Source organism: Talpa occidentalis, unplaced genomic scaffold (assembly GCF_014898055.3).
Source record: "Talpa occidentalis isolate TD23 unplaced genomic scaffold, MPIMG_talOcc4v2.1 talOcc4.12, whole genome shotgun sequence".
NCBI classification, from domain to species: Eukaryota; Metazoa; Chordata; class Mammalia; order Eulipotyphla; family Talpidae; genus Talpa; species Talpa occidentalis.
The window spans coordinates 72,654,482-72,678,291 of NW_023601212.1; the positions used below are offsets into that span (position 1 = coordinate 72,654,482).

At 50.4% G+C, this 23,810-nt stretch overlaps 2 protein-coding genes across 2 annotated transcripts in view; one reads left to right on the top strand and one right to left on the bottom strand.

Moving 5' to 3' along the window:
• Positions 1-23,810, top strand: part of CUNH7orf50 (chromosome unknown C7orf50 homolog) — a 115,935-nt gene that overhangs the window by 39,819 nt on the left and 52,306 nt on the right. The window lies entirely within an intron of this gene.
• LOC119241437 (uncharacterized) lies at positions 96-11,880 on the bottom strand. Its single transcript, XM_037506729.2, has 3 exons — positions 11,728-11,880; positions 11,285-11,394; positions 96-1,729 (listed from the first exon to the last, which is right to left on the bottom strand). Exon 3 carries the CDS (start codon positions 1,710-1,712, stop codon positions 735-737), a length of 978 nt encoding a protein of 325 aa, XP_037362626.1. The 5' UTR covers positions 1,713-1,729; positions 11,285-11,394; positions 11,728-11,880; the 3' UTR covers positions 96-734.

The following is a 23,810-nucleotide window of genomic DNA, read 5'->3' on the forward strand; positions in this document are numbered from 1 at the left end:
TACAAATTTTTTTACTAATTTATATTTCACAAATATTTTCTGCAAATATTGTCAAAAAGAATAGATAGATAGGGCTTTTCACTGACATGCCCAGAGCCTCTGGAGAGCAGGTCCTAGGAGAGCAGCGCGTGCTATGATAGACTTAAGTCAGTATTTAGCGCATGTACGCATGTGAGTCTCAGACCTGCAATAACGGTGACAAATTTTAAAAAGACAAAACAAATCTTCTTAGCAAGATTTCTGTCACACCAAACTCCTTGTAGTCTTGAGGGTTTACCAACTATGACCATTTGGGACCATATTATAACATGGTCATAGGGTTATTTAAATGTCTTTATCTTCAAGAGTCCCTCTTTTTCTTAGTTGGGGTAGATGCCAACCAGCAGACAGACAAAGCCTAGAATTCCCTCATGGATGTGGATAGGGAATCGGGGCACGTTCTGTCAAAGCCAGGACCATGTCTAGCCAGCGCTGTTCCTACAGTGACCATATCCTTGACTTGCACGTTTTCCAGCAGGTGTAGATATGGGTTTGGGCCAAAATATTATTGTGCTTTGGCATAAATTGAGTTGAATGGCAGAAAGCTGGTTTTTAATAAGCACCTTGCAAACAATCACATAGCCCATTGGTTCTCACCAAGCAGACTTATGTGTTGGCAAACAGAGAGTGTTCCCTGACTGCCCAGGAGACTCCCACTCACTGTCAGGCTTGTCTCTGCAGGCAGGGGCTCCCATTCAACTCAAAGAAATGCTGTTGCCAGCCTCTCCTCTCCTGCACATTTGGGTGAGGCATTCTGGAATGTTCCGAAGGGCAAGCCTACAAGGTGTATGGAGGAGAAGGATGGCGAGAGAATTCATACAGCTCTCTCCAAACAGGACTATCTCTGCTAGGTTCATGAGCAGCTCATCACGCGGCGAGCCCAGGTCCCTCTGCAGCTTCAGCCTGGCCCGCTGTAGCAGTATGACGTTGTAGAAGAGCCGGCAGGCAAATGTGGTCAGGGCCACAGCCAGAACTACCAGATGAGCAGAGGCTGTATTCCTCTGGGGGGAAGTTGTCCGCCAGGCCAGCCTCATGACCAAGAGGATGAAGAAGGCCAGCTCCAGGACCAGGGAAAATCCGAAGCCCAGGCTAAACTTCACTATTTCATACTCTGGCCAGGCAATCAGGAGGTCTAGCTGGCACTGAGTAGTACTGTGCAGCTCCTTGGATATGCCCAGCAGGGCCACCACTGCCAGGGAGCTACAAAGGGCACAGCCCCAGATGGCCACCAGGCCTGCCGCAGGCCTTTGTACCCCCTTTGTGGCCATGCAGAGACAAAATGGGGAGCCTTGCAGCAGGAACACAAAGAGCATCGCCACCTGCACGTACTGAGTATTGAAGTAGCAGAGGTTGAAAAGAAAGGAGAGGACTGCGCAGCTCAGTTTGGTTGTGGCCAGGTAGTGTGGCCGGCTGACAATGGTGAGAGAGAGAAATGTCATCAACACGTTGGTGACAGTGAGGTCTAGGAGGAATGCATCCAAGGCCCCCAGCCTGGCACGGCTTCGGATGAAGGTGGTCAAGTTGAATAGTCCGGTCACCAAGCTCACTGGGGCACACAGAGCCATGTAGACGTGCATGCACCGGGCAATGATGCTCTGTGACGCTATGACATCCTCCACGGCCGTGGACACGTCGTTGGGGTATTGAATCCAGGACATGTTGTGAGAGGTCATCCTGGGCAGCGTCTGGTCTGGAAAAGAAACACATCCTCTGTGCTTACTGGGTCCCTTGTTGGGGGAACCAGCTCTTGCCAAAGGAATGAGGGCAGTGACTATGACCTTTGCCCCAGGTTTGGGAAGCACCTTTTCCCAGGGCCCAAGCCTATAAGTTGGGGCCACTCTGGGACTTTATAAAAGGGGAGGTTTCTAGGCTCAACCTTGATTCCCTGAGGGCAGGTAGTTATGGGAATTGATGTGGTCAACCAGATTCACCAAGAGGAGATTGTGGGACAACTGAGTGGGGTCCCACTGGAGTTTTGAGATTATTTTGCAGGGGTATAGAGGCGAGGGTTGATAAGGCCTTCCCACCCACCTCCTGGACATTCCACCTCTCCTCTTACTCCACACCACACACCACTTGAATCTTATCCCTCATAAAGGAAAACACATTCTGGGAGTGTAGTCATATCTACATGTACATGTGTGTACTGCACGCACCGGTCTTCCCACAGAGGTCAGTGGAAGAGTTCCGGGGAGCCAGTTCTAGGATCCCAAGTCTGAGCCCATTCAGTGCATCCTGCTTATTTCTCTGGGAGTCTCTACCCTCCCAGAGTGAGCTGCCTGGAATCTGCAGGCCCAGTTCCTTTTGCAAGTGCCATTGACTTTGCACCCAGAGAGTCTGACCAATGCTGTCCTATAGGAGGGTCTCTGAGGCCACGAACATACCTGCTGGCCCCAAGGACCCAGGCCTGAAACCGCTGCCCTCCCCAAGGTGCTTGATCACAGCTGAGGTGTGAATTCCTAAAGTTGGGGCTTTAAATACAGGGTGACAGATTTCCCATCTTTTGTCACAAAAATAATTTGTTTCCAAAAGACTGTCCTCTCCCCCATAAACCTTAACTAAGAAGCACTTCAAGCTGAGCGATAGCATTACTATTTTTTTTAAGAGGCATGTATTTTTATTTATTTATGATTTATTTATTTGTTTGTTTGTTTGTTTTGTTTATACATGCACTGGGTACAGTCAGAAGCGCAGGAGGGTGAGAGAATTCACCAGAGCCAGAGGGGGGAACAGAGCAGGCAGAAGGACCGAAGTACACTGCTGAGGGGAGCAGCGGGCGGCAGGAGAGGTCTGCGCGTCATGCAGGACCCTGCTCCGGTGGCCGGGGAGCAGCCTGGGATCGAACCGGAGCCGCAGAAGCCGCGGGCAGCTTCGCAACCCAGCGCTCAACCACTGCGCCACCGGGGAAGCCCTAGCATTACTATTTATTCAAAGGAAATTGAAGATCATATTGGGGACATCATTTTAATAAGAATGTTCCAAGGTGGGCCTGCTGCAAGATAGTTTTTGTTTTCTCCTTCGGGTAGAGATTCTCCCTTGTTCTCACAGGCATGCACACACACACAAGCCCTAGATACTGGCCAGGCTGGCAGTCACATGGCATGAACACAGATTGCAGACACATAATTCAGAAATAGAGAGCAAAAGTGAATGCCCTTTCTTCCAGACATAAAATGAGTGAAATAGTTGTCTGTGTATCCCCTGAGACTTTGCACTTGCCAACTGTTTTCTTTACATACATGGATACATACATGCATGCATACAAACACACACACAAATTTGTCATTGATTTCTCACTTACATATCCTCTACTGCACTGGGATGCTCCTTTCTCCTCAGTCTGACAGCTGTGTGATATGACGTCTCCTGATGTTACTTCTTTTTTTTTTTTTAAGATTTATTTTATTTATTTATACAAGAACCGGGGTACAGGCCAGATTCGCGGGAGGGTGAGAGGATTCACCAGAGACAGAGCGAGGAACAGAACAGGCAGAAGGACCGAAGCACACTGCTGAGGGGAGCAGCGAGCGGCAGGAGAGGTCTGTGCGCCATGCAGGACCCTCCTCCGGTGGCCGGGGAGCAGCAGGGGATGGAACCGGCGCTGCAGAGGCTGCGGGCAGCTTCACAACCCAGCGCTCAACCGCTGCGCCACCAGGGAGGCCCTATTATTACTAGTGTTTTGAACAATCAGGGTTTAGTTAGAGTCACCCAGTATTTACCACTTCCGTTGCTTTTTTTTATTATTATTTTATATATTATTTACATCATTTTTCATTTTTGCACAATGTGTGCATTTTCATCTTGGTTATAGTCCCCATACAATTCCACTCCCCTTGTTTTGATCCTACTCCCTTCTCCCCACCTCACCCCCCGCCCTGTAGTGTGTCTCTGGTTTATAGTTGCTTGTTGATAAGCAAAAATCAAAATCAACAAGCATTTATAAATCCTTCGCTTTTTTATTCTTTTGTGCAATTCTGAGTTTCTAGAATAATCTTCTGCCTTCTGCCTTATGTGCACTCTTAGAATTCTTTTTAATGAAAATCCTTTATATGTGCTGGTGGTGATGACTTAACGTTTGCTTGTCCATAGGTGTGACAGCCTCTTTGTTGGGACTAGAATTCTAGGATGGCTGTTTCTTCATCCCCCTCAGGATGATCAGACTTCTTGAACCTGTGTCTTAATGGCTTTCCTCAGTTATAGGAAAACCGAGCCTTGATGCCTTATTTAAAGGCTGTCCTTGCCTCTTTCCCTCTCCTTCCTTTTAGGATGTGATCAAGTGTGCTGTTGAACTTCCACATGACATGTTTGCCATGTCACCTTTTTTCTCTTTAGCTGTGCCTAATCAGCTCCTAAAGCCATCCCCTTTGTTTTTAAAATTAATTTCTGTGTTTCTTATTTCTAGCCATTCTGGTCTTTTCAAAATCTGGTGCCGTTTTTGTGGATTCCTATTTCTTGCAGATAGCTTCAAGCTTACCTTGTCATTTCTTCAAAGAGGGTGTAATTGTTTATAATCTGGTGATTTCTAGAGTCCAGTTTTCTTGTGTCTCTGGTTATCTTTGAGCTGCATATTGGGATTGTACTTGAAAATGTATATTTGGGGATAATTTCAGGCTCACAATGGGTTCCTGGAGGCTTCTCCATGCGAAGTGCCAAGGTCCTGAACGATGCAGACTCTGGGAACCATGGCTCTTGATGCCCCACTTCCCATCATCCCTCTGTGTGCCCACATCCCAATGTGGGCGATTGATGGACAGATGGATTGACTGAAATACACCGCTGAGGGGAGCAGCAGGCGAGTCAGGAGAGGTCTGCTGTGCCATGTGGGTCACCTCCCTGGCCGAGGATCGAACTCGTGCTGCAGTGGCTGTGAATAGCTTCATAGTGCTGCATCTTAACCCATTGTGCCACCAGGGAGGCCTATAATTCACCTCATTTTAATGAATGCAAGTTACTTGAGGCCAGGCTTCGGGAACTAGCAGACATGGATGCACCATGTCTATGTGGGCAAACACACGTCTGCCGGGATGTCCTGGCTTTATAGGGATGCATAAATGACATTCTGCCCTGCGCTAGCTCTGCAGACCTGCAAATAGAGGTCTCTACCTGCTGATAGAGACCCCTCCCACTTCAGGTGTTTGCCTGGTACTCTTGGTCTGAGAGACACTCTATGAATTGTGATGTTTTCCATCCACTGGTACCTAAGATGATGGGAAACTCCCAGGACACTCGGTGTCAACAAAATTGAGAAGTGTGACCAGACCAAGAAGAAGTGATTTGGAACATTTGTTCAATTAAGCAAATTGGACAGAAGATCTTGTGAGTATTGACCGTGCTCAGGAAATGGCCATAGACTGTCCAGGGCCCACTTCCTGCAGCTAGCCAGTGCTTCAGGCACTTCCTGGACACAGTGTCCTTGCTGGTGGCATGACCGCTCTGTTATGTGGGTTGTTGGCCAGGTCCCTGATCATGCAGCCAGGTGGAGGGGGGTCACGTGTCTGAACTTGGTTCTGTGAGCACAGCCTGGACCCCTCTGACTGAGAGAAGAGGCCGTGGCCTGCTTCTTGCCTTATTGTCTGTTTATAATCAGAGACCTCAGGTTGGAGGGAGCTCAGTTTTGCTGTGCTTTTCTTTCCTTGTGGCATGAACTGTGGCATGCATGAGCCTGTGGCATCTCTTGTGGGCCCACAGACAGGAGGTGGTGTTCTAACGCGCTCACTCATTAGTCGTGGGTGGCCGTGAAGTCTCTACTCTCAGCTCCCCACATGTGCTGGGCACTAGAACAACCCCTTCTAGGCTGGGGAGTGCTAGAGGAGGGGAGGGCCCAGCAGTGCTCCTCCCTGCCACGCTCCAGCACAGCCAGCGGTTCTGCTATGCTAAACCCCACTCTAATCTCCTGTATTCACCTGAGGATATGGCTCCCCTCCTTTTGCTACCTTGTTTCAGCCAAGTGTAGAATTCATAGGCTTAAATACTATGCAAGCGAGACAGCTTTCCCTCCTCCACCTTCCTCACCCTTCAGCAACGGGCAGAGACACCTGATGTTCTCTTGAATTCCTGGTCTTGGTGACCCTGTCTGGTGAAGAGTTGGTCCTGTGCAGATCAGAAGAACTCCAAGCCCTTCTCCCAGCGGTATTTCCTGGTCCACACCCCTTGATGCTTCAGGGTCTGTCACACAGGGCTCCACTCACCCCAGCCCTCAGTGGTGTGTACCCTGCTCCCTGACTCACAACGAGGCCGAGCCCTTCCTGGGAGCAGATGCCACACCTGGCTGGGCTCGCTGTCCACGTCGTCTGCTGTGCCAGGCCACCTCTCTCCTCACAGAGCTTGTGGGGTTTTTAATTGAGAAGATAATACAATAAAACATGAAAGATGTTTCCTTATGAAATTGCTCGTAGTTCCAACTTTCCCATCCAGTCTCCTTCCCCCTCACTGCAGTCAGGACCTTGACTGACAAATTGTTACCACTTACTGTTAACCATGTGGCAGACACTATTTGAAGCCCTTTATGTGTAATAATTTACTGGGACAGTGTGGTTTTTGTGTGGGGTAGGTACTGTTAGGATCCCACTTTGAGGGGGATGAGTGATTTGCTGTGACACTAGGAAATGCTGGCATTGACACCTGAACCTGGATGGTTTGGCCTGAGAACCTGTGCACTTTTAAATTTACGAGTAGTGGGCCTCCCTGGTGCCCAAGGGGTTACGCACAGCACTGTGAAGCTATCCGCAGCCTCTGCAGCACGAGTTCGATCCCCGGCTGGCCAGGGAGCTTCCCACATGGCGCAGCAGACCTCTCCTGTCTCTCCCGCTGCTCCCCTCAGCAGTGTATTTCAGTAGATCCACTGTTCTGCTCCCCACTCTGTCTCTGGTGAATCCTCTCACCTCCCACACCTCTGGCCTGTACCCCAGTTCTTATATGCATAAATAAATAAATCTTTAAAAAAAATAAATTTACAAGTAGTAATGTTTACTCTCTTTGTAAACATCATAGTAAGAATATATTTCATCATGTAAACATCACCATATCCATCACCATGCCTGCAAACCCCAAACTCCTTTGTCCTGGTCCTTGGTGGCAACCTCTCCCTCCATCCCAACTACTGACAGTCCTGTTGGTTTTGGTGCCTGTAATTATAACTTTTCCAGGACATCATGGGAGTGGAATTCATATGTGTGAGGCCTTTTGAATCCAGTGCATTTATCTCCATGTTGTGCCTTTGAGGTCACCTGTGATTGAGCATGCATCCTAGGTGCTACCATTTTAGTGCTGAGTAGCTTTCAACTAGCAATGTGCCAGTTTTGTTTATCCGTTCACCATAAGACTGGTATTTGGACTATTCCCAGGTTTGGACTATTATCAATAAAGATGCTCTAAGTATTTGCATCAGGTTTTTATCTAAGCTTACATTTTCCTTTTTCTTGGGATTGCTGAGTCTTATGATGTGTGTTTAACTTCAGTGAAGCTGCCAATGTTTTCCCGCATGGCTTGCCGTCTTGCATTCTTGCCAGATCCCATGCCATAGCTCTAGCAGAGGCTGAGATCCCCTGGGAGGGTGGGCACCCCTCCAAGGCATACCCCATGCCTTGTTCCGGTGGACAGTTTCAGACCAAGTGGGGCTTCTGAGTCCCTTCCTTGAGACATGCAAAAGGGCTGCCAAGTTCGACTCTGGGGCCCCCTGGGAACTCCCCAAGGCTAGGGCTTGAGAATTCTGTGTTCTTTATAGCTACTCTTGGTTGCAGTTCCTTAAATAGTCGTTCAGAATGGCCTTAGTAAGTGTGGGCCCCACCTTATCCAGGATCGCCTCCACGGAGTTGGAGTGGGGAGGTGACAGCAGCCCCTAATAACGGGGGCCCAGAGGGAAGAGTCAGTGCCTGGGAAGTGCCAGCTTCCTGCAGTTTAGGTGCTTCCTCTCTCCTTCCTAGGACCCTATGCCTTCCCAAGGTGCTCCACGTGGCCCCCAGCCAACTCCTCCCCAGCTCCACTGGCCCCGCCTTTTTCCTTTTTCTCACTAATTGCTTTCTCTTAACAGACCTGGTAAGAGTTCTGCTGATGCCCCTCAGCATGCTGGGTACTCAGTGTGTTCTGTGCTTCTGTGCAGTTTTTGGTTGCTTCTAAATGCATGAGTCATCACATAGTGCTGTGATGATGACGTTCTCTCCATCTCCTACTATTACTTCTGACTATCTGCTATCCTGGGACTTTCTGATTCCCCTTGTTTCACCTGGGACCCCAGGAAGACTCACAAATTATTTTTCTGTGAAAAAGAGCACAAACGTTTGAGGACAGGGTTCTCCCGGGTGCTTCTGCCTAGCCTCAATTTGCCCACCCTCTGCTCTAAGCACTGCCTCTGGGGTCTTGCTTTCTCAGATTTGAATCCTGTGATATTGACTGGGCTCCTTCATTTAGTCCTTCGCTCATTGCTGGTCCCTCGCCCAGTGTTGTTTTCTCCACCACAACTCACCGTGGACAGAGTATGAGAATGGTGGCAGCTAGTCTCTGTGCTGATCTGGTGGCAGGGAGGTGCCCGGGGCTGAGTTGCAGGCCGAGCACATGGAGAGTGTTCACACTCTTCCTGGTTCTGCTCTGTCCGTCTCCGCCAGCTTTCTCCTGCCCGCCGTCCTCTGGCAGGACTCGGCGTTTTTTAGCGCCTTCTGGTCTTTGCTGTGTAAATATTTCCATTCCAGTCTCCTTGTTCCCTGCAGACTGGGAGTCAGCAGCCTGATGAATCACCATGAGCCTCACACAGGACTGGGCCCTGTGCCATCGAGCCCTGGCCAATGTGATGGTGGTGTAGTGTGTAGGGCCTGAGGTTGTGTGGCTGCCAGGCATGGGGGGACAGCCTGGGTCTGGGTGGGGAAGGCAATGGGCAGTGTCATTGGCCTCTGCCTGTCCACACTGTCTTGCTTAGAGTCAGACCCCTTCTTTTCTGCCTGGTGGCCTGAAACAGATTCTTGGGCCTGTTCTGAACATCTTGAATGGGTATTGGGAAAATAACCTCATTGAAGGATAAGCACAAAGAGGCTCCCCATTTTTGCTCTATTTGAGTCTTTTAGAGTAGGCGTGCCTTCTCTCTCCTAGACACAGCATGTGCTCGCTTACACACATGTACTCACACACTTAGACATGTGTGCTTCCAGGAGCACAGCTTAGCCTGGTCTGACTACTTCGGAGCAGCCCGTCTTCACAGAGTGGATGGGACTGCTGTCGACTCCATCTGGCCAAAGGCTCCTGCCTTGCTGGCATCCCCCATAGCTTGCTTCCCTGGGAGGTGAGGAGACTCTGGCATTACTGTGCAAGGGCATACATAGCCTTCTGTGGGGACCTCTGTGTGCATATTCCATCCTCCTGTAACATGGACACGATTCCCAGACTCCCTGTTATAGAGACACAACATCATGTCAACCACATGTTTACTGAGTCCTTGAAGTGCCTGGCCCTGCTCTCTGGGTTGACACTGTCTGTTGAATGGGCTGTCAGGCAGAGGGCATGTGTAGTGGACACCCATGCTGGCTAGTTGTACTATGGTGAGGAAGACCGTGCTCCTTGGGAACATTGGGGCATCTCAGCGAAAAGAGTGTTAAGATAGCCTTGTCAAATTTGAGATTAGGTAGGGGATAGGAAGGGGACCTGAGAAAGTGGGGTTCGATGCTGTCAGAGCAGCTCATCCGTAAATTCACCTGTGGGAGGGTAAGTGGAAGGGGCCAAAGGGAGGGCAGGAGGGCTAGTGGAAGGGGGTGACTGATATAGTGGGTAGCCAGCCATGTGGGAAGTAAGGGAGGGCTAAGTGGGAGCAGCAGTAGCTGATCAGAAACCACCTGACCACAAAAATCAGCTGTCAGGGCCAAGTTAGGTCCAAGCCCTTCCATCTTGCTCCCTTACATAGCTATGGCCTCCTCGTGGTCAGGGGAAGCTATGTGCACCAGCTGGGCCCCCAGTGTCCAGGTTGCTGGCATGAGAAACTCAGCACCTCCCAGTGAAGGCAGGCTCAGAATCGTGTCCTCTTATAGGTCATGTGGTCCTGAGAACATTTGCTATGCTGTTCAGAATATCTTTTCCTCCCATGACACCTTCGGACTCCTGCCTGGCTCTCTACTGCTCTGACCCCCATCCTGGAAGTAGCTGACTCAGCCTCACTGTGTGTCAGTCTTTCACTCGGCCAGGTCTCACTGAACCATACTTAGGCAGGGCAGAGGACCGGCCTGCTCCAGGAAGGGTGTGTGCAGGGTCCACTGGGGACCATTCAGGGCAGCCAATGTGAAGCCCCACCAGGCCTGGGGTTTAATTGCAGGCCCACACATGGTGAGTGGCCAGCAGGTCCAGCCCCTTCTCCAGAGGATTGAAGGTCTGACTCCCACATTTCCCTTGGCAGGACTTCCTGCCAGACCCTTCATAGTCACTATCCATGTCCCAGTGGTAAGTGGGGAGGTAGGGGGAGGAAGGGCAGGTATGCACCCTAGCATGTCATCCTTGGGTCTGCTGCACAGAGGCTTCATTAGACTAGGGAGGCATTCACTTGGCTGTCTCCTGCTGACCAGAGGATTCAGGAGGTCACGGGGCCTTTCCTGCCAGCTCACCACTGCACGCCACACTGGGCTACACCAAGCATTACCTGAACACAGATTTGCCTGTACAGATGGCTGGTGGGACCCTGCATGGTTTGAAAACTGCCACCCCCTTGTTCCCACTTCCTTCCCAGACCCCCCCTAGCCCCCGTCCTCTGGGTGGAAAAAGGATGAGTCTGCACCCCCGCCCCCATCTGCTGTGGTCCTGGAAAGAACCCTTCGTGTTCAGGTTTTGTGCCCATGAAAATATCCACATTCCAGATGTGCCTACTATAAGACATCCATTGTTTCTACTGGACCGAAACCTTTCCGTGTTTGCGCTAGGACGAAAACCCAGCAGCAGTAATTCATCTGCAACTCAGTCAACACTGGCTGTGTTTCCTGACATTGACAAACTCCCCCGCTCCATCTTCAGGAGACAGAATTCCACTCCTATTCATCTTTTCTTAAAGAGGAAGACCTGAACCATCAGCCCAGTCATTTCAGTGAAAACACTAGAAAAATACATTTCATTTTTCGTTGGAGCCAACCCATAGTATAAACAAACTTTAGAATTCAAAGAGAAACTTCCCTCAGCTGTTAGACCGTTCCTGCTTCCCTGTTAGCTTTCAGCGCCTTGAGCCAGAGTGTCAGAGGGCAGACAGGGCCCACGGGGAAGGCAGGAGGATATGGGTAGCACTCACCAGTGGAGGCCCACGCTGAGGGTCTCAGGTCTCACCTGGAGGGCCGGCCTGCCGTGGAGCTGCTGTTTCTTGTTCCTCTCTTACCCTCTCTTTTAGCTGCTCTGTGAAGACTGAAAAGAAGCAAGCACGGAAACTTACAGTTCTGTATAGGAAATAAGAACTTGGTCTTAAGTCATTCAAACCACAAACACTGCATTTTAAACAGTGTATGGTTTAGTCATGTGACCCAGAAAAATTGAAGTGGACCTCGAAAAGAAGTAACTCAGGCTTGCAGACAGAAGTCGTTTCTGTGCTGCCCAGTGTCTGAGGGCACCCAGCCACTTTCCTGTGGATCCCACACACTGGCCCCTTTACAAAACAGCCCCTCCCAGAAAGCAGGCAATGTCTGCAACTTAAAATAGGACTTGAGCCCCACCCGTAAGACAGGAAAAAGTGCTGTTGACCTGTCTAAGCAAAAGAAAGTCCCCTGAGCCGTCCCACAGAGATTGTGGTGCCCCAGATCAGGCGTTGCTGCGCTCTGGTCCTGACGATGGGCTGGATGCCAGGTAGAGGGAGTCCTGGACGCAGAGCCGGTGGTTTCTCTCTCCCCTCACTCCGTGGACCTGTGCCTGGAATGTCACTTGCGTCCAGCGGCGTGGAGAATGGGTCCCCCGGTCGAGGCTGGCAGTGTCTGACACCCGTGCTGAGCGGGCAGGGGCACAGGCATAGAAGAGTTTTGGAGGGAGTGGCCGAGGACAGGTCAGCAAAGTCCTGAGTTGGGAGGGCTGGGAAGTTACTGAAGGAGACGCCTGCCAAAGCAGGGAAAGAAAGTGGAAGTCATTTCCTTGGGCTGGCCTCGTTGGAAGCTTTACAGGGGAAACCAGGAGGAAGTTTGCGCACCATTCCATAGGGGCCGGTCTCCCGTGGACACGGGACCACTGGAGGCACACAGCACTGGTGGGGGCTGGGAGGAGACCAGACTCTCCTGTTGCGAGACTCCTATGGCCACCCCTCAGCCTCAGAGCCTTGTTCCCAGGGAGCCGTGAGTCGTGGACCCTGACCGCAAACTCAGCCAGTATGGGAGGTACAGCCCTGCCGGCCACCGTGGAGCCCTGAGCTACCGTGGATCCCACTGGGAGAATCAGCTTGGATGGTCCCCAGAGGTTCACAGGCCCCTGCTGGCCCCTGAGTGAGCTGGAACAGGAGAGGCATGCGAGGCCCTGGTGAGCTCCCTGGGTTCCATGTCAGAAGATGTGGTCCTGGCCTTGCCTCCCACTTTCAGACTGGTGCAGGCTGCTCTCCCTTCTGCTGGGGCAGGTTGCTGAAATGATAAGAGTACCAGGCTCCATCAGCAGTGGGGCACTCTGGTGGCCACATAGTGGGACCGTGGCACTACTGGGGTGGGAAAGGACCCCCCCCCCCAGGGATGGAGATGCAACAGAGGGTTCACCCTCATAGACAGCCACCTTAAAGGGCACCGAGGCTCTGCTTTGGTACCATGGGACATTGTTCAGAGACATTTCCAAATGTCTGCAAGAGCAACAGTCCCAACTGGTCTGCCCTCCTGCCCTGACTGCTGGTCTTCTGGATCCCTTCAGCCACCTCTGTGGGAGACTTGCTGTGTGACGGGGCTCCTTCTCAGCATCCCGGAAGGAACTGAAAAGACATTCCCTGAGCACTGGCTGCTGTCACGTCTTGGGTTCACCAGCTTAGACTGCAAATGTTGGCTACCAAACCAGCTGGTCAGAACTAGACACAGGCCTGCCTCTGATCTCATGAGCCCCTGGTCTGTCCCCGTGGTCATGTAGCCCTGCCACCGTGACTGCAGCTTAGCTGGTATGTGTACAGGAACAAAGTACTAGACAGACAGCTGCTGGAAGAACCTTCAACTTGTATCTCCTGAATGTCTCATCTTCTCACGAAGGGGACGGGACGAGGGGTCAGGCTTCAGAATAGTGCAGCATTGGGCTAGTCATCCAGCCTCCCAGGGCTTCTGTTTCCCCCATTGCAGCAGCAATACCAGTGTTCATAGTGGTTGGGATTAAATGAACTGACGTAGCTATGAGTGCGGATACCAGGAGGCTTCCCACTAGGCATGTGAACACAGTCACAAAGAAGATCTAAGGTCTGGCCTCTTTAGCCCAGCTCCTGAGGCTGGCCTGGCCTGGCCTTCTCTCCCACCATCCATCCATCCACCATTCCAACATCCCCACCCCTCAGCATCTCCCGAGGTGTCCTGAGAACTCCTGCCACCTTCCGTCACATCCTGGCTTTCTACACTTACTTAGTGTTCATGTCTTCCATCTCCGCAATCTGACTGATTCCCCACTTGGATGTCTGCGCCCCGAGGCCACCTGTTCTGAATCAGGGGCAGGGTACAAGACCAGGGTCCCAGCAGTAGCATCACTGCTGGAGGAAGAGTTAGGTGGCAGGCCGGTAGAAAACTCTTTGTGCAAGGAGCACATGTGTGCACATGAGGGTGTGTACAGAGGTCTTGACATCACTGTCTCCCTCCCGCTTCAGAGCCAGGCTGCCGCAGGTGCTATCTCCCCCATGGGACGTCACCAAGACTGGTTGCCCCTCTGCATGTTCTCATGCCCCCTTGATGTTTGCTGGGGTCCTGTGCTGGGGAGGTAGCTGACAGTGACTCCTCCAGTGACTCCTCCTGTTCTTGGTCTCCAGGGTACTGTTGAGTGTTCTTGTGCTCAAGCTCTGGGCAGTCAGTCTTGATATTCTCTGTAGCAACTGCATCTACCCTTGGCTTTGTCCAGGGGTACCAGCTTATGGATAGCCGCTGGACTGGACCATCTCCCAAAAGGGCCCCTTTCCACATAAAAACTTTGCACCCCATGGTCAAATCTGCATTATTCACAATGGCCACAAAGTAGAAACCACCCAAATGCCCATCATTGGAGAAATGGATAAATAAGATGTACACCTGCACAATGGAACAGCAATCTGCCATAGCCAGGGAGGAAGCCCTGACACGCTGCAGCGTGGGTGAGCCTTGCAAACATGACGCTTGGTGGCAAAAACCATCACAAAGTACACATGTGTGATCCCACTTATGTGACATGTCCAGAAGAGGCAAATCCATAGGGACAGAAATAGATTAGTGGGTGCTGCTGGCTGGCAGCAGTCATGTGTGTGCCATTTCCTATAATACCACTAGTGACCCCCTGTCTTCTGTCACTTATAAGATACCTTTACATATTTAAGAACAACTTCATTTGAGGTATGCTTTACATTCCATATAATTCACTTGTTTTAAAAATGCAGTTCAGGGGCCTCTCTGGTGGTGGAAGGGGTTAAGTCTCAGCACTGTGAAGCTATCCACAGCTACTGCAGGCACAAGTTTCATCTCCAGCCAGGGAGCTACCCACATGGTGCAGCAGACCTTTCCTGTTCGCCCGCTGCTCCCCTCGGCAGTGTATTTCAGTAGATCCACCTGTTCTGCTCCCCACTCTGTCTCTGGTGAATCTTCTCACTCCTGCATCTCTGGCCTGTACCCCAGCTCTTGTATGCATAAATAAATAAATCTTTAAAAAACAATAATAATAAAATAAAAATAAAAATACAGTTCAGTGATTGCAGTAAATGTATGGACTTGTGCAGCCATCACTGCAGTATGCTTGAAGAGCATCTCAAAAGGATCCCCCTGCCCATTTGTCATAGATCCTTGTCCTCCACAACCCACTCCCCTGCCCCCCAGTGTCTGGAAGCCTCTGCTCCATTCTCAGTCTCTCTGTGGTTGTCTCAGCCCTCCTCTCTCTGTCAGTTCTCTGGCTGCTGTGCTGACATCATGCCCCAACCAACATCGCCACCCAAGGGTGCCACAGTGATTCCTGCAGTCAGTCAAATCGAAGTGCTCTGGTTCTAGGGCTGTCCTGACTTGTTGGGACACAGCTAACGTTGCTGGTGGTGGCGCAGGGTGGTAGAGAGGCTTCAATGTCTCCAACAATTTGTCATATGGCTTTGGTCAGCTTATCTGGAGCCAAGGAATGGTGGGCTTTAACAACTCTGTCATTGCTTTTTGGGAGAAGCTTTGCTGAGCTCCTCCCTCAGCTGTTCCAGGAGCTTTGCTCAACACCTTTGCATTTTTGACCCTCCCAAGGGTTCAGCAAGGTAGGGGGACAGGCCTCAGACAAACGGGAGTGAGATTGAGTACTAGGATGCCTTGCTTGTCAGCTTGTGTGGGCCCAGGGCTCAGTTCCTGGGTCCCTTGGTCCAACAGGCTTCCCTTTCCACAACACAAATGCCTCTGCTGCCAAAAGGACACCCCTGCTCCATGTGCATTTTCTGTTTAAAACAGGAAAGATGTCTGGTATGCCTGCTTCTTCTCTGCACTGCGACAGGCCTGGTCAGGAGGGAGCCCTGGGGTTTCTGTCACCACTCGGCATCAAGCATCTGTTGACCTTCCTTGGCCTGCTGCTGTTTAATCACAAGAGGCAGAAAGATTAAGCTGATTATGGACTTATTAATCTTGGTTCCTGCCCAGGCCACTACTTTGGTGTTTTGCTCTGTGGGTGATGTGGGAAAGAGGTGTTGACAGGACCGTGCCTGAGGGCACTCCTACTTACAGGGGATCAAATAAGTCCCCAATAGGAGGTCTTCCGGGTTCCTGCAGTGCTCCTGGCTGCCTCCTGATTTATCTCAGTAGTCTCCTGGCCTCCCATTCCAGTGGGATCTTAGAACACATGGACTCTTGGGAACATGCCATGGCCTTCAGTTGCCTCCTTCCTCAGTGATGGGGCCTGGTTGGACGCTAGAGGGAGTTTTGAGTTCATGGATAAATGATTTCCTGAGGAAAACACTTTAGGGTTTTTTTTCATGTCTCCAATCCCCATGTCTAATTCCCCCTCTTTCCTTTGTCTAAATACTAGTAGCCAAACTCCCCAAGCACTGTGGTTGCTGTGCTATGCGGTACTGCTCGCACAGCTCTTTCTGTGCAGCCCCATCTGGTGGCTCCACTGTGGTTACCCCTTTTTTTTCAGGCCACACAGAGTCATATCTGTTGCAGAAGAGTTTCTTGATCAGGTTCCTGTTTTGGGATTCAGGAGGGCATGAAAGAATTGGTAACCGCAGACCTTGCATCTGTGCTGCCTCACAGGAAGGTGTCAGTGACCTGTCCTGGCAGTGTCAAGCCTAAGAATCACTGTGTGGCCACTTCTTGGCCCCTAGGTGTCACCCCCAGCCTCAGAAACCTCCCTGAGTCATGGTCATACCGTAGTGGCTTCAGTTTTTTATGAGAAACTGAGCTACACATCCCTAATCTCTGAGGTTTTCTAAGGCCATCAGCTTCACCAGTGCCATGAATATTGTGACCACACAATTGAAAGTTAGATGGATATGTAGGCAAACATTAGCTGGCAGGTTGGCTTGACAGCTGGGAGAGTGTGGAAGGAAGCTTCCATAGGGCCCGGGCTCGTGTGGAGAGCCACTGGGGCCAAGAAGAAGGACTTGGAAAGCCCTGATGGCTTATTTCTTGGTTGTATCAACCTGCAATTTGCAAGGACAGAGGCTCACCAGACTGTGTTAGCAATGAGGGCTGTGGGACAGACACCTGTGGGGACACTTTGCCCAGATGCTAGGAATAGAGGCCCAGGCAGCAGGGATGGACTCCAGGTGGAATTCAGGAACTGAACTCGAGCCATTGGGATCTGAGATCAGGATGTCTGGCAGCACCAGCGGCTCACAGATTTCCCTGTGGAGCTCGGCCTCGCTCGTCTCCTTGATTGTGCCCATTGCCACCAATCAGTCATCTCACCCAGCAATCTGTCCTTTTTCCTTTTTTTGCTTAGTTGATGACATCTACCTCTTCTTCTTTCTGGCTTTCTCTGGATTCTGCCCCTAGCTATTCAGCTATGTTTTACATGTGCTTACACCCTATGTGGTTTCCTGGGCCCCCCACAAGGCACTGGCAGGCCTGTTCTTCACCTGCCAGTGGGCCAGGCCGCACTTTTCAGACATCAGCTATGGCCCTTCTGAGGGACCTGAGGCCCCACCTGCCCCAGGTGTAGGTGAGTGAGTGCTTCATGGGTGATGGTGTTCCAAGAGGGGCATGATGTCCGGTGTCTAGGGGACCTGGTTTAAACACTTGGTAAAGACAGCATCGCCCCATGCTCCTTCCTGTTGAGTTGGCAATGTGGGGGATCTTCTGACCACATGAATATCCCGATCTATTCACCCAGCAACCTCTGTCTCTTGATGCTCCTGTCCTGAGTCGTTAGTACACTGGGATTACAAAATAGCCATTTTCGGGCCTCCTCGGTAGCGCAGTGGTTGAGCGCTGGGCTGTGAAGCTGCCCGCAGCCTCTGCAGCGCCAGTTCGATCCCCGGCCGCCGGGCGAGGGTCCCACATGGCACGCAGACATCTTCTGCCTCCTGCTGCTCCCCTCAGCAGTGTATTTCGTCAGTCTCCCTGTTCTGTTCTCTGCTCTGGCTCTGGTGAATTCTCTCACCCTCCCACGCTTCTGACTGTACCCAGTGCTTGTATAAATAAATAAATAAATCTTTAAAACAACAACAAAATAGCCATTTTCTACTTCATTGTTGATCTCCCTCTCTGCCCTTCCTTCTGTTCCCTGCCTTTTTGATCATCACTGTGGACTCATTTTTTTTTTTGTTTTTGTTTTTAATTCAGTGTGTTTTAATTCTTCATTCACTGTCTACTTTAGGATCAAATTGTCCAAATTATGACCAAGAGGAGCTACTTAAATCACCTCCTGCGTCGTATTGAAACCACCCCTAGTCTGCTTGTGTTCTTGCCTGGTACAAGACACCTTTGGTCTGCCCCCAACCAGGAGTCTTTTTATAACTCATCTGTGGGTTTTTGAAACTTGTGTGTGCAGGGGTTAGACCTGTTGGGGTCTTCTCACTGCCCATTTGTGAGCAGACTCGAGGCCACAGCCTGAGCCCCCTCCATGCCACAACTCACCAGTCATCATTGCCCTTATTTGGTAAAAAAATTTTCAAAAACACTGATTTTTTTTAAAGCCATTATTTCTGGCCCTTGCATTCACTCTACTCCCTGACATGTACTGAATGTCTGACTTGATAGGAAATTTCAGTATGATGTCGTCCTACAAACAGCATTATGCTGAGCCTTACTGAACAGAAATCCAGGGTTGCCCCTCCTTGCCCTGGTAGCAGCTGGGCTATGTGATGCAGGCTCCATGGTGCTATCTGGGACTGCGGGCCATGTCGTGGCTAGTATGTGCATGCATGCATGCATGTGTGTGCATATATTCGTGTGTGTGTGCAAGCATGCATGTGCACACATGCACAGCAGCACCTGGTGGATTAAGCTCTTACCTCTGCTGTTGAGAATTTTTGTAAAAGCTGAATTGCTGTGATTTCATGAGCCACGTGGGTTCTGGGCCAGAGTGTCTACTGGGAATAGTTCTGAAGGAAACTCCCTCCCTCTTCTCAGCTGCTCAGGAGCACACGCTAGGCCACTCTGCTCCTCACAGCTGGCTAGGGGTGAAAGCTTCCATAGGAAGTCATTGAATTGTGTCATTTAGTGCAATGCACCTGACAACATGAGCGTAAACCCATTAGAAGCATCTCCTCTGTTCTTGCCAAGTCTGCTCTCCTGGCGGGCTGGGGCTCTCCCAGGGGTGCTCTTGTTCCTGTGGCTAAGGCTTGTCCTCCCAGAAAGCTGAAGGCCCTCTGGTGGCCGCTGGGTGGAGCTCCTTGAACATGCCTGCTCTTGGAGGCACAAATGGGCATTTAACCCTGGAAAGTATTTCTGAATCACAGTATCCTGCTTCTAACTTAACTCTCAGTTTTACTGCATTCTGGACATTAGCATAGGCCATAGGTCTATGGAATGCTAAAGGTGGAAGAGCTGTGAGAGCTCAGGATGGGTGCCTATTCTTGGAGCAATTATTGTGTTGACATAGTTTATACATAGTGCACAAACTTGAACTGTCCGGTTGAATGAGCTATGATAGATGTAAACTAACACCACAATCAAGATGCAGGACATTTCCACCTTACTGGAAAGTTCTGTATACTCACCTATTCTATTTCTGATCTGCTCTGTCACTGTGATTGTTTTCCAGGCCCCACCATGTCGCAGTTCTCTGGACTGCCAGGTGGAGCCTCCACAGTACCTCATTGCCTATTGGGGACACTTGGAACCCCAGCTGGGCTCTCATGAAAAGTGCTGCGTGCAGCTATGCACACGACTTCATTTCTCGTGGGTGATACCAAGGAGTGGACAGCCAGCACAGAGGGAATGTGTCTAATTTTGTAAGTAACCACCAGATGGCTGTCCCTAACACACCCCTCTTCCCTGCATGCAAAAGACTTTGTTCAGGAAGTGTTTCCTGGAAACTGAGTTGTCAGGCAATGCCAGGTGGGCAGGAGGCCTGGCCCCAAGTGTCCAGCACCCACCTGACCACCTTGTCTGCAGATAAGATGCTCAGGAGCAGGGCTTAAATGATGCCCATAGACCCAGAACCAGGCCGGGCAAAGCTGGTTGAAAGCCAGAATTCCTGTCTGTCTTGGACTTCAGTGATTGTCAGACTGATACCATGAAGAGCCTTTGTGGCCTGAGGTGGCCCACAGAGCGGTTGTGATAAGTAAGTTTGCGAATACCACGAGCACTTCCTTCTGGACTCTGCAGTACACGTAGCAAGTGGGAGTGCTGCCACTCCTGTTACGGTGTTTTTTGTGCTATCTCCATCCTTGTTTCTCTCCTTATTCACTTAGACTCACATTTGACCCATGCACCCGGACCTATGTGATGAGGAGAGACTGTGATCTAAATTGGGGCCCTGGTTCTCACACATAGTTATCCTAGGGGGCCACCACCATCAAGCCCCATGAGGACCTGGAGGTACAGAGATGGGGACTTCTTCGCATTAGGGCCCTCAGCAGGTATCCTCCCAGGGCTTCAGTGCTCCCACACACCATGGGGCTGGAAACGTCCCTATGGGCCCCACATGACCGTTCATACCCTGGGAGGGATGGCCAGGGTCCGAGTCCACGCTCTGACCAAGGTTAGAGTGGGCTGTGGGCAGTCCCTCAACTTTCAGCTTCATTTGCCTCCGTGGGGACAAGTTGGCTCTTCCCACATCTTAGAGTAGTGAGGAGTGCTGTTCTGCTTAGGCTCAGGCTGTTCTGCTCTCATGACGTTTGGAACATGTAGCCCATCGCGTTCCCATAACTCCCCTGCCTCCCAGAGCCCTGGCATGCACAGTGTCCTCTGGGGACATAAGGGACATTTCTCCAGGTAATTTAGTCTAGTGAGGAAGTACGTATGTGCCCTAGTGCTGGTCTGGGCACCAAGGTTCAATTCGCTGATTGAAATGATGGTTCCATCCCCTTGCAAGGCTCCCATTCTTGCAATGCGTTGGCATTACTACCACTCCCAACCCCAATCCAGAAGGAAGTGCAGAATGTTTTCTTTTTTCTTTTTATTTATTTTTGAAGAAATATCTGTGCCTTTATTGGCCCAGCAGGCTACTTAGGCAGGGGGGAGTGAAACTGGAGGAGTAAGTGACCCTGATCCTGGGCTGAACAGACTTGACAGGAGTGTAGATGACAAACAACTCACCCAGATGGTGACTGATGCTCTCAGGCTTGATTTCAGATGCCCACCATGCCACCCACCACCTGAGGCAGGTGATGTTGACCCACGGGTATGTCTTTACCACCTTGGGCTTCTCCGTGGTAGCACCTGCTTCTCAGCAGCAAGCACTGCTTTTGCTGCAGGCCCCAGGTCACCACCACTGCCAGTGACATCAGCTGCTCACAGGACCCACAGCTCAGTGAGTGACCCTGTGAGAGGGCTGCTTTTTCTATTGCTCCACGTGCCCATCTCTTTGGTTCTTCAGATTGTTTTCTGCAGTGTCTTTTAGGAACATTGCAGGGATCTTGCTGACTTTCCTACCATGTAACTTGGACTTATCCTTGTGTTGAAGAAGCCTCGAGAAGGGAGGACATGGGTCAGGAGCCAGGGGTGAAGGTTCATGTCCAGAATGGTCCAGAGAATTTCAAATCAATTAAAAAGCAGGCAGAGCACTTGAAGAGCACTTCAGGGAGTGGAAGTACAAATGGCCACAGATCATTGGAAAGGGCCTCAACCTCATGACTACTGGGAAACATTCTCAGCTGATCCCCTAATTTGGCAAAAATCCTAACAGACCAACAATGCCAGGAGTCGGTGAAGACACAAGGCAGCCCTAGGGACACAGCATGTAGCTGTGTTAGAAAGCAGTTTGGGGTATGTGCTGAGGTTGAAGGTGGATGCTGTGTGACTCTTTAGCTGTGCATGTGGGACAGCCCCCTCATACCAGCCTAAACGTCATCAGCAGTAGAAGCGACAACTTGTAAGAATCATTGTGGGCAAAGCAAGTGACAGGGGAAAGTGAGCTGCGTTTCTAGGGACACTTTGTTAGATGTAGATTGAACATCGCGAGCTGACAGCGTGGTTACCTGGCGTGTGCAGCTCAGCTGCCCCCACATCATCTTCACAGACTCTGCCCATTCCTGGTAACGTTGCCGAACCCAGAACACCTTTGCTGTTTGGGAGAACATTTTGCTAGAGGAGCCAGTGCCTTTTCTGGCTGGCTGGGCTCCCTTGGGAACATGTGGGCACTGCCTTCATGTCCCTGCATCAGCTTCTCAGGATGTGAAGAAACCAGACTGGTCAAGCAGGGTGCAGACTGGGTGGGCCTGTGGGTATCATAGCGGCACGAGATTAAAGGAACCCAAAAGGAGAGTGCCGAGCACCTGCCAGTGTTGCTTCCTGGCTCTGCCCACACTAACTGAGTCACGGGGGCAGTCAGTCCCAGTCAGCCCTCACCTGTGCATGCGATAACCTAGAACCTTCTTTCTGGGGAGGAGACAAGGCTGTGGAATGCACTTGGCACAGGTGTGACTGGTTGTCAGTGCCAGTGATGCAGCTGTTGCTGCTTCTGAGTTAACAGGAGCATCTCTGTGGGTCTTTAAAAGCACTGTGTGTGGACAGTGGGTCGCCTCTTTGGAACCCTGGAAACTGGCAGGTGGGAATTCGAAAGGGACAATCTAGCTCCCGGCCAGGGAGACTAGGAGTTAGCGCATGGGACTGATGATGGTTAAGCTCTGGGAGGAAGCCCCCGACCTAATGAAAAATTCTATAATTCCTGTGTTTGCCAGTTGTGAGGTGGGTAGAGAACCATCCCAGAACATATAGTCTTGTTTTGTTAGTCTCTACTTCATACACAGAGATAACCCTTGATAGAAAGTTTAAAAAAAACAAGTGAAGATTCTCTACATTGGAATGACCTTACGTTAAGCTGCATAGCAAGTGAAATTTAGTCCTGGCCTTACTTACCAAAGCACAGGTGGCATCATGGAAAAGGTCAAAAAGCAGGCACTCAACCAATCTCATTACACACATGCTCAAGAAAACAGGACAAATTCATACAAATTCCTTGACCTGCATGTGTTTTATTAATAGAAAATGGGCATGTTCCGATTATTTCATGCCTATTTTTAGCCATTTCTCCATTTATTGAACACTTACTGTGTGCAAAATGATATTAACAATTTGGTGAGACGGGCCCCTTTTGCAAGAGGTGAGGGGGCAGACAAATGGCTCCCACATTTGCTGGAAGCCAGAGTAGAGATGCTGGAGCAATCAGGATACTTGATGGAAGACCTGGGGTGTGGTCAGTAATTTTTTAATGACATCTGCTGAGTTGTGAGGCCTGTTCTCTTGCTTACCTCTGTGGTGAACTTAGGGAAGCATCCAAGTTCACTATTTAGGAACTGCTGGTTCGTCTGGCACCAACGCAGAACCACATGCGTGGAACTGCTTGTTACTCATGGTAACTAGTTAGTAGTGAACTATAGCTAGTAAAGGGGAGTTCTAAGAATGCTGAGATTTGTGTTACGTGGGGAAATGCCAAAGTGATGGTGCTTTCTGTGCTGTTTTCTGATATACGTCACACATCTCTGGGGATACACATTTTAAGAATCAGAAATTGGGCCTCCCTGGTGGCACAGGGGGTTGAGCGCAGCACTGTGAGGCTGTCCGCGGCCTTTGCAGCATGAGTTCGATCCCCAGCCAGCTGGGGAGCAGCCCACATGGCGCGGCAGACCTCTCCTGTCTCTCCTGCTGCTCCCCTCAGCATTGTATTTCAGTACATCTGCCTGTTCTGCTCCCCGCTCTCTCTGATGAATCTTCTCCCCCGCCCCGATTCTAGCCTGTACCCCACTTATTAGGAAAAAAATCAGAAATTGTATAGCAAGTGTCAAATAACATAATAGTCTTCAAATGTGTGGGTTTTTCCTTCAACAGTTTCTTCTTTCTTGTCTTTATAGGCAAACAGGTGCAGCCATTGGGGTGGATTTTACAAATTGGAACTGAGAAAGTCCCCAAATTTCCCAGTTTTAAATTCAAGAACATGACTTGTAAATTTAACTGATTCCTGGTTTATCCTTTGCTAAGCGCTTTTCTGAGTGAATGAATGTTGGTTGATTTCTTGATCTATCTGCCATACTTAGCAATAAATCTGGTTTCTTATAATAAACTTTATAAATACTTCCTGAA

What these genes read in the sequence shown, in the direction of transcription:
- LOC119241437 (XM_037506729.2), bottom strand. Translation starts at nt 1,712, where the DNA reads ATGACCTCTCACAACATGTCCTGGATTCAATACCCCAACGACGTGTCC.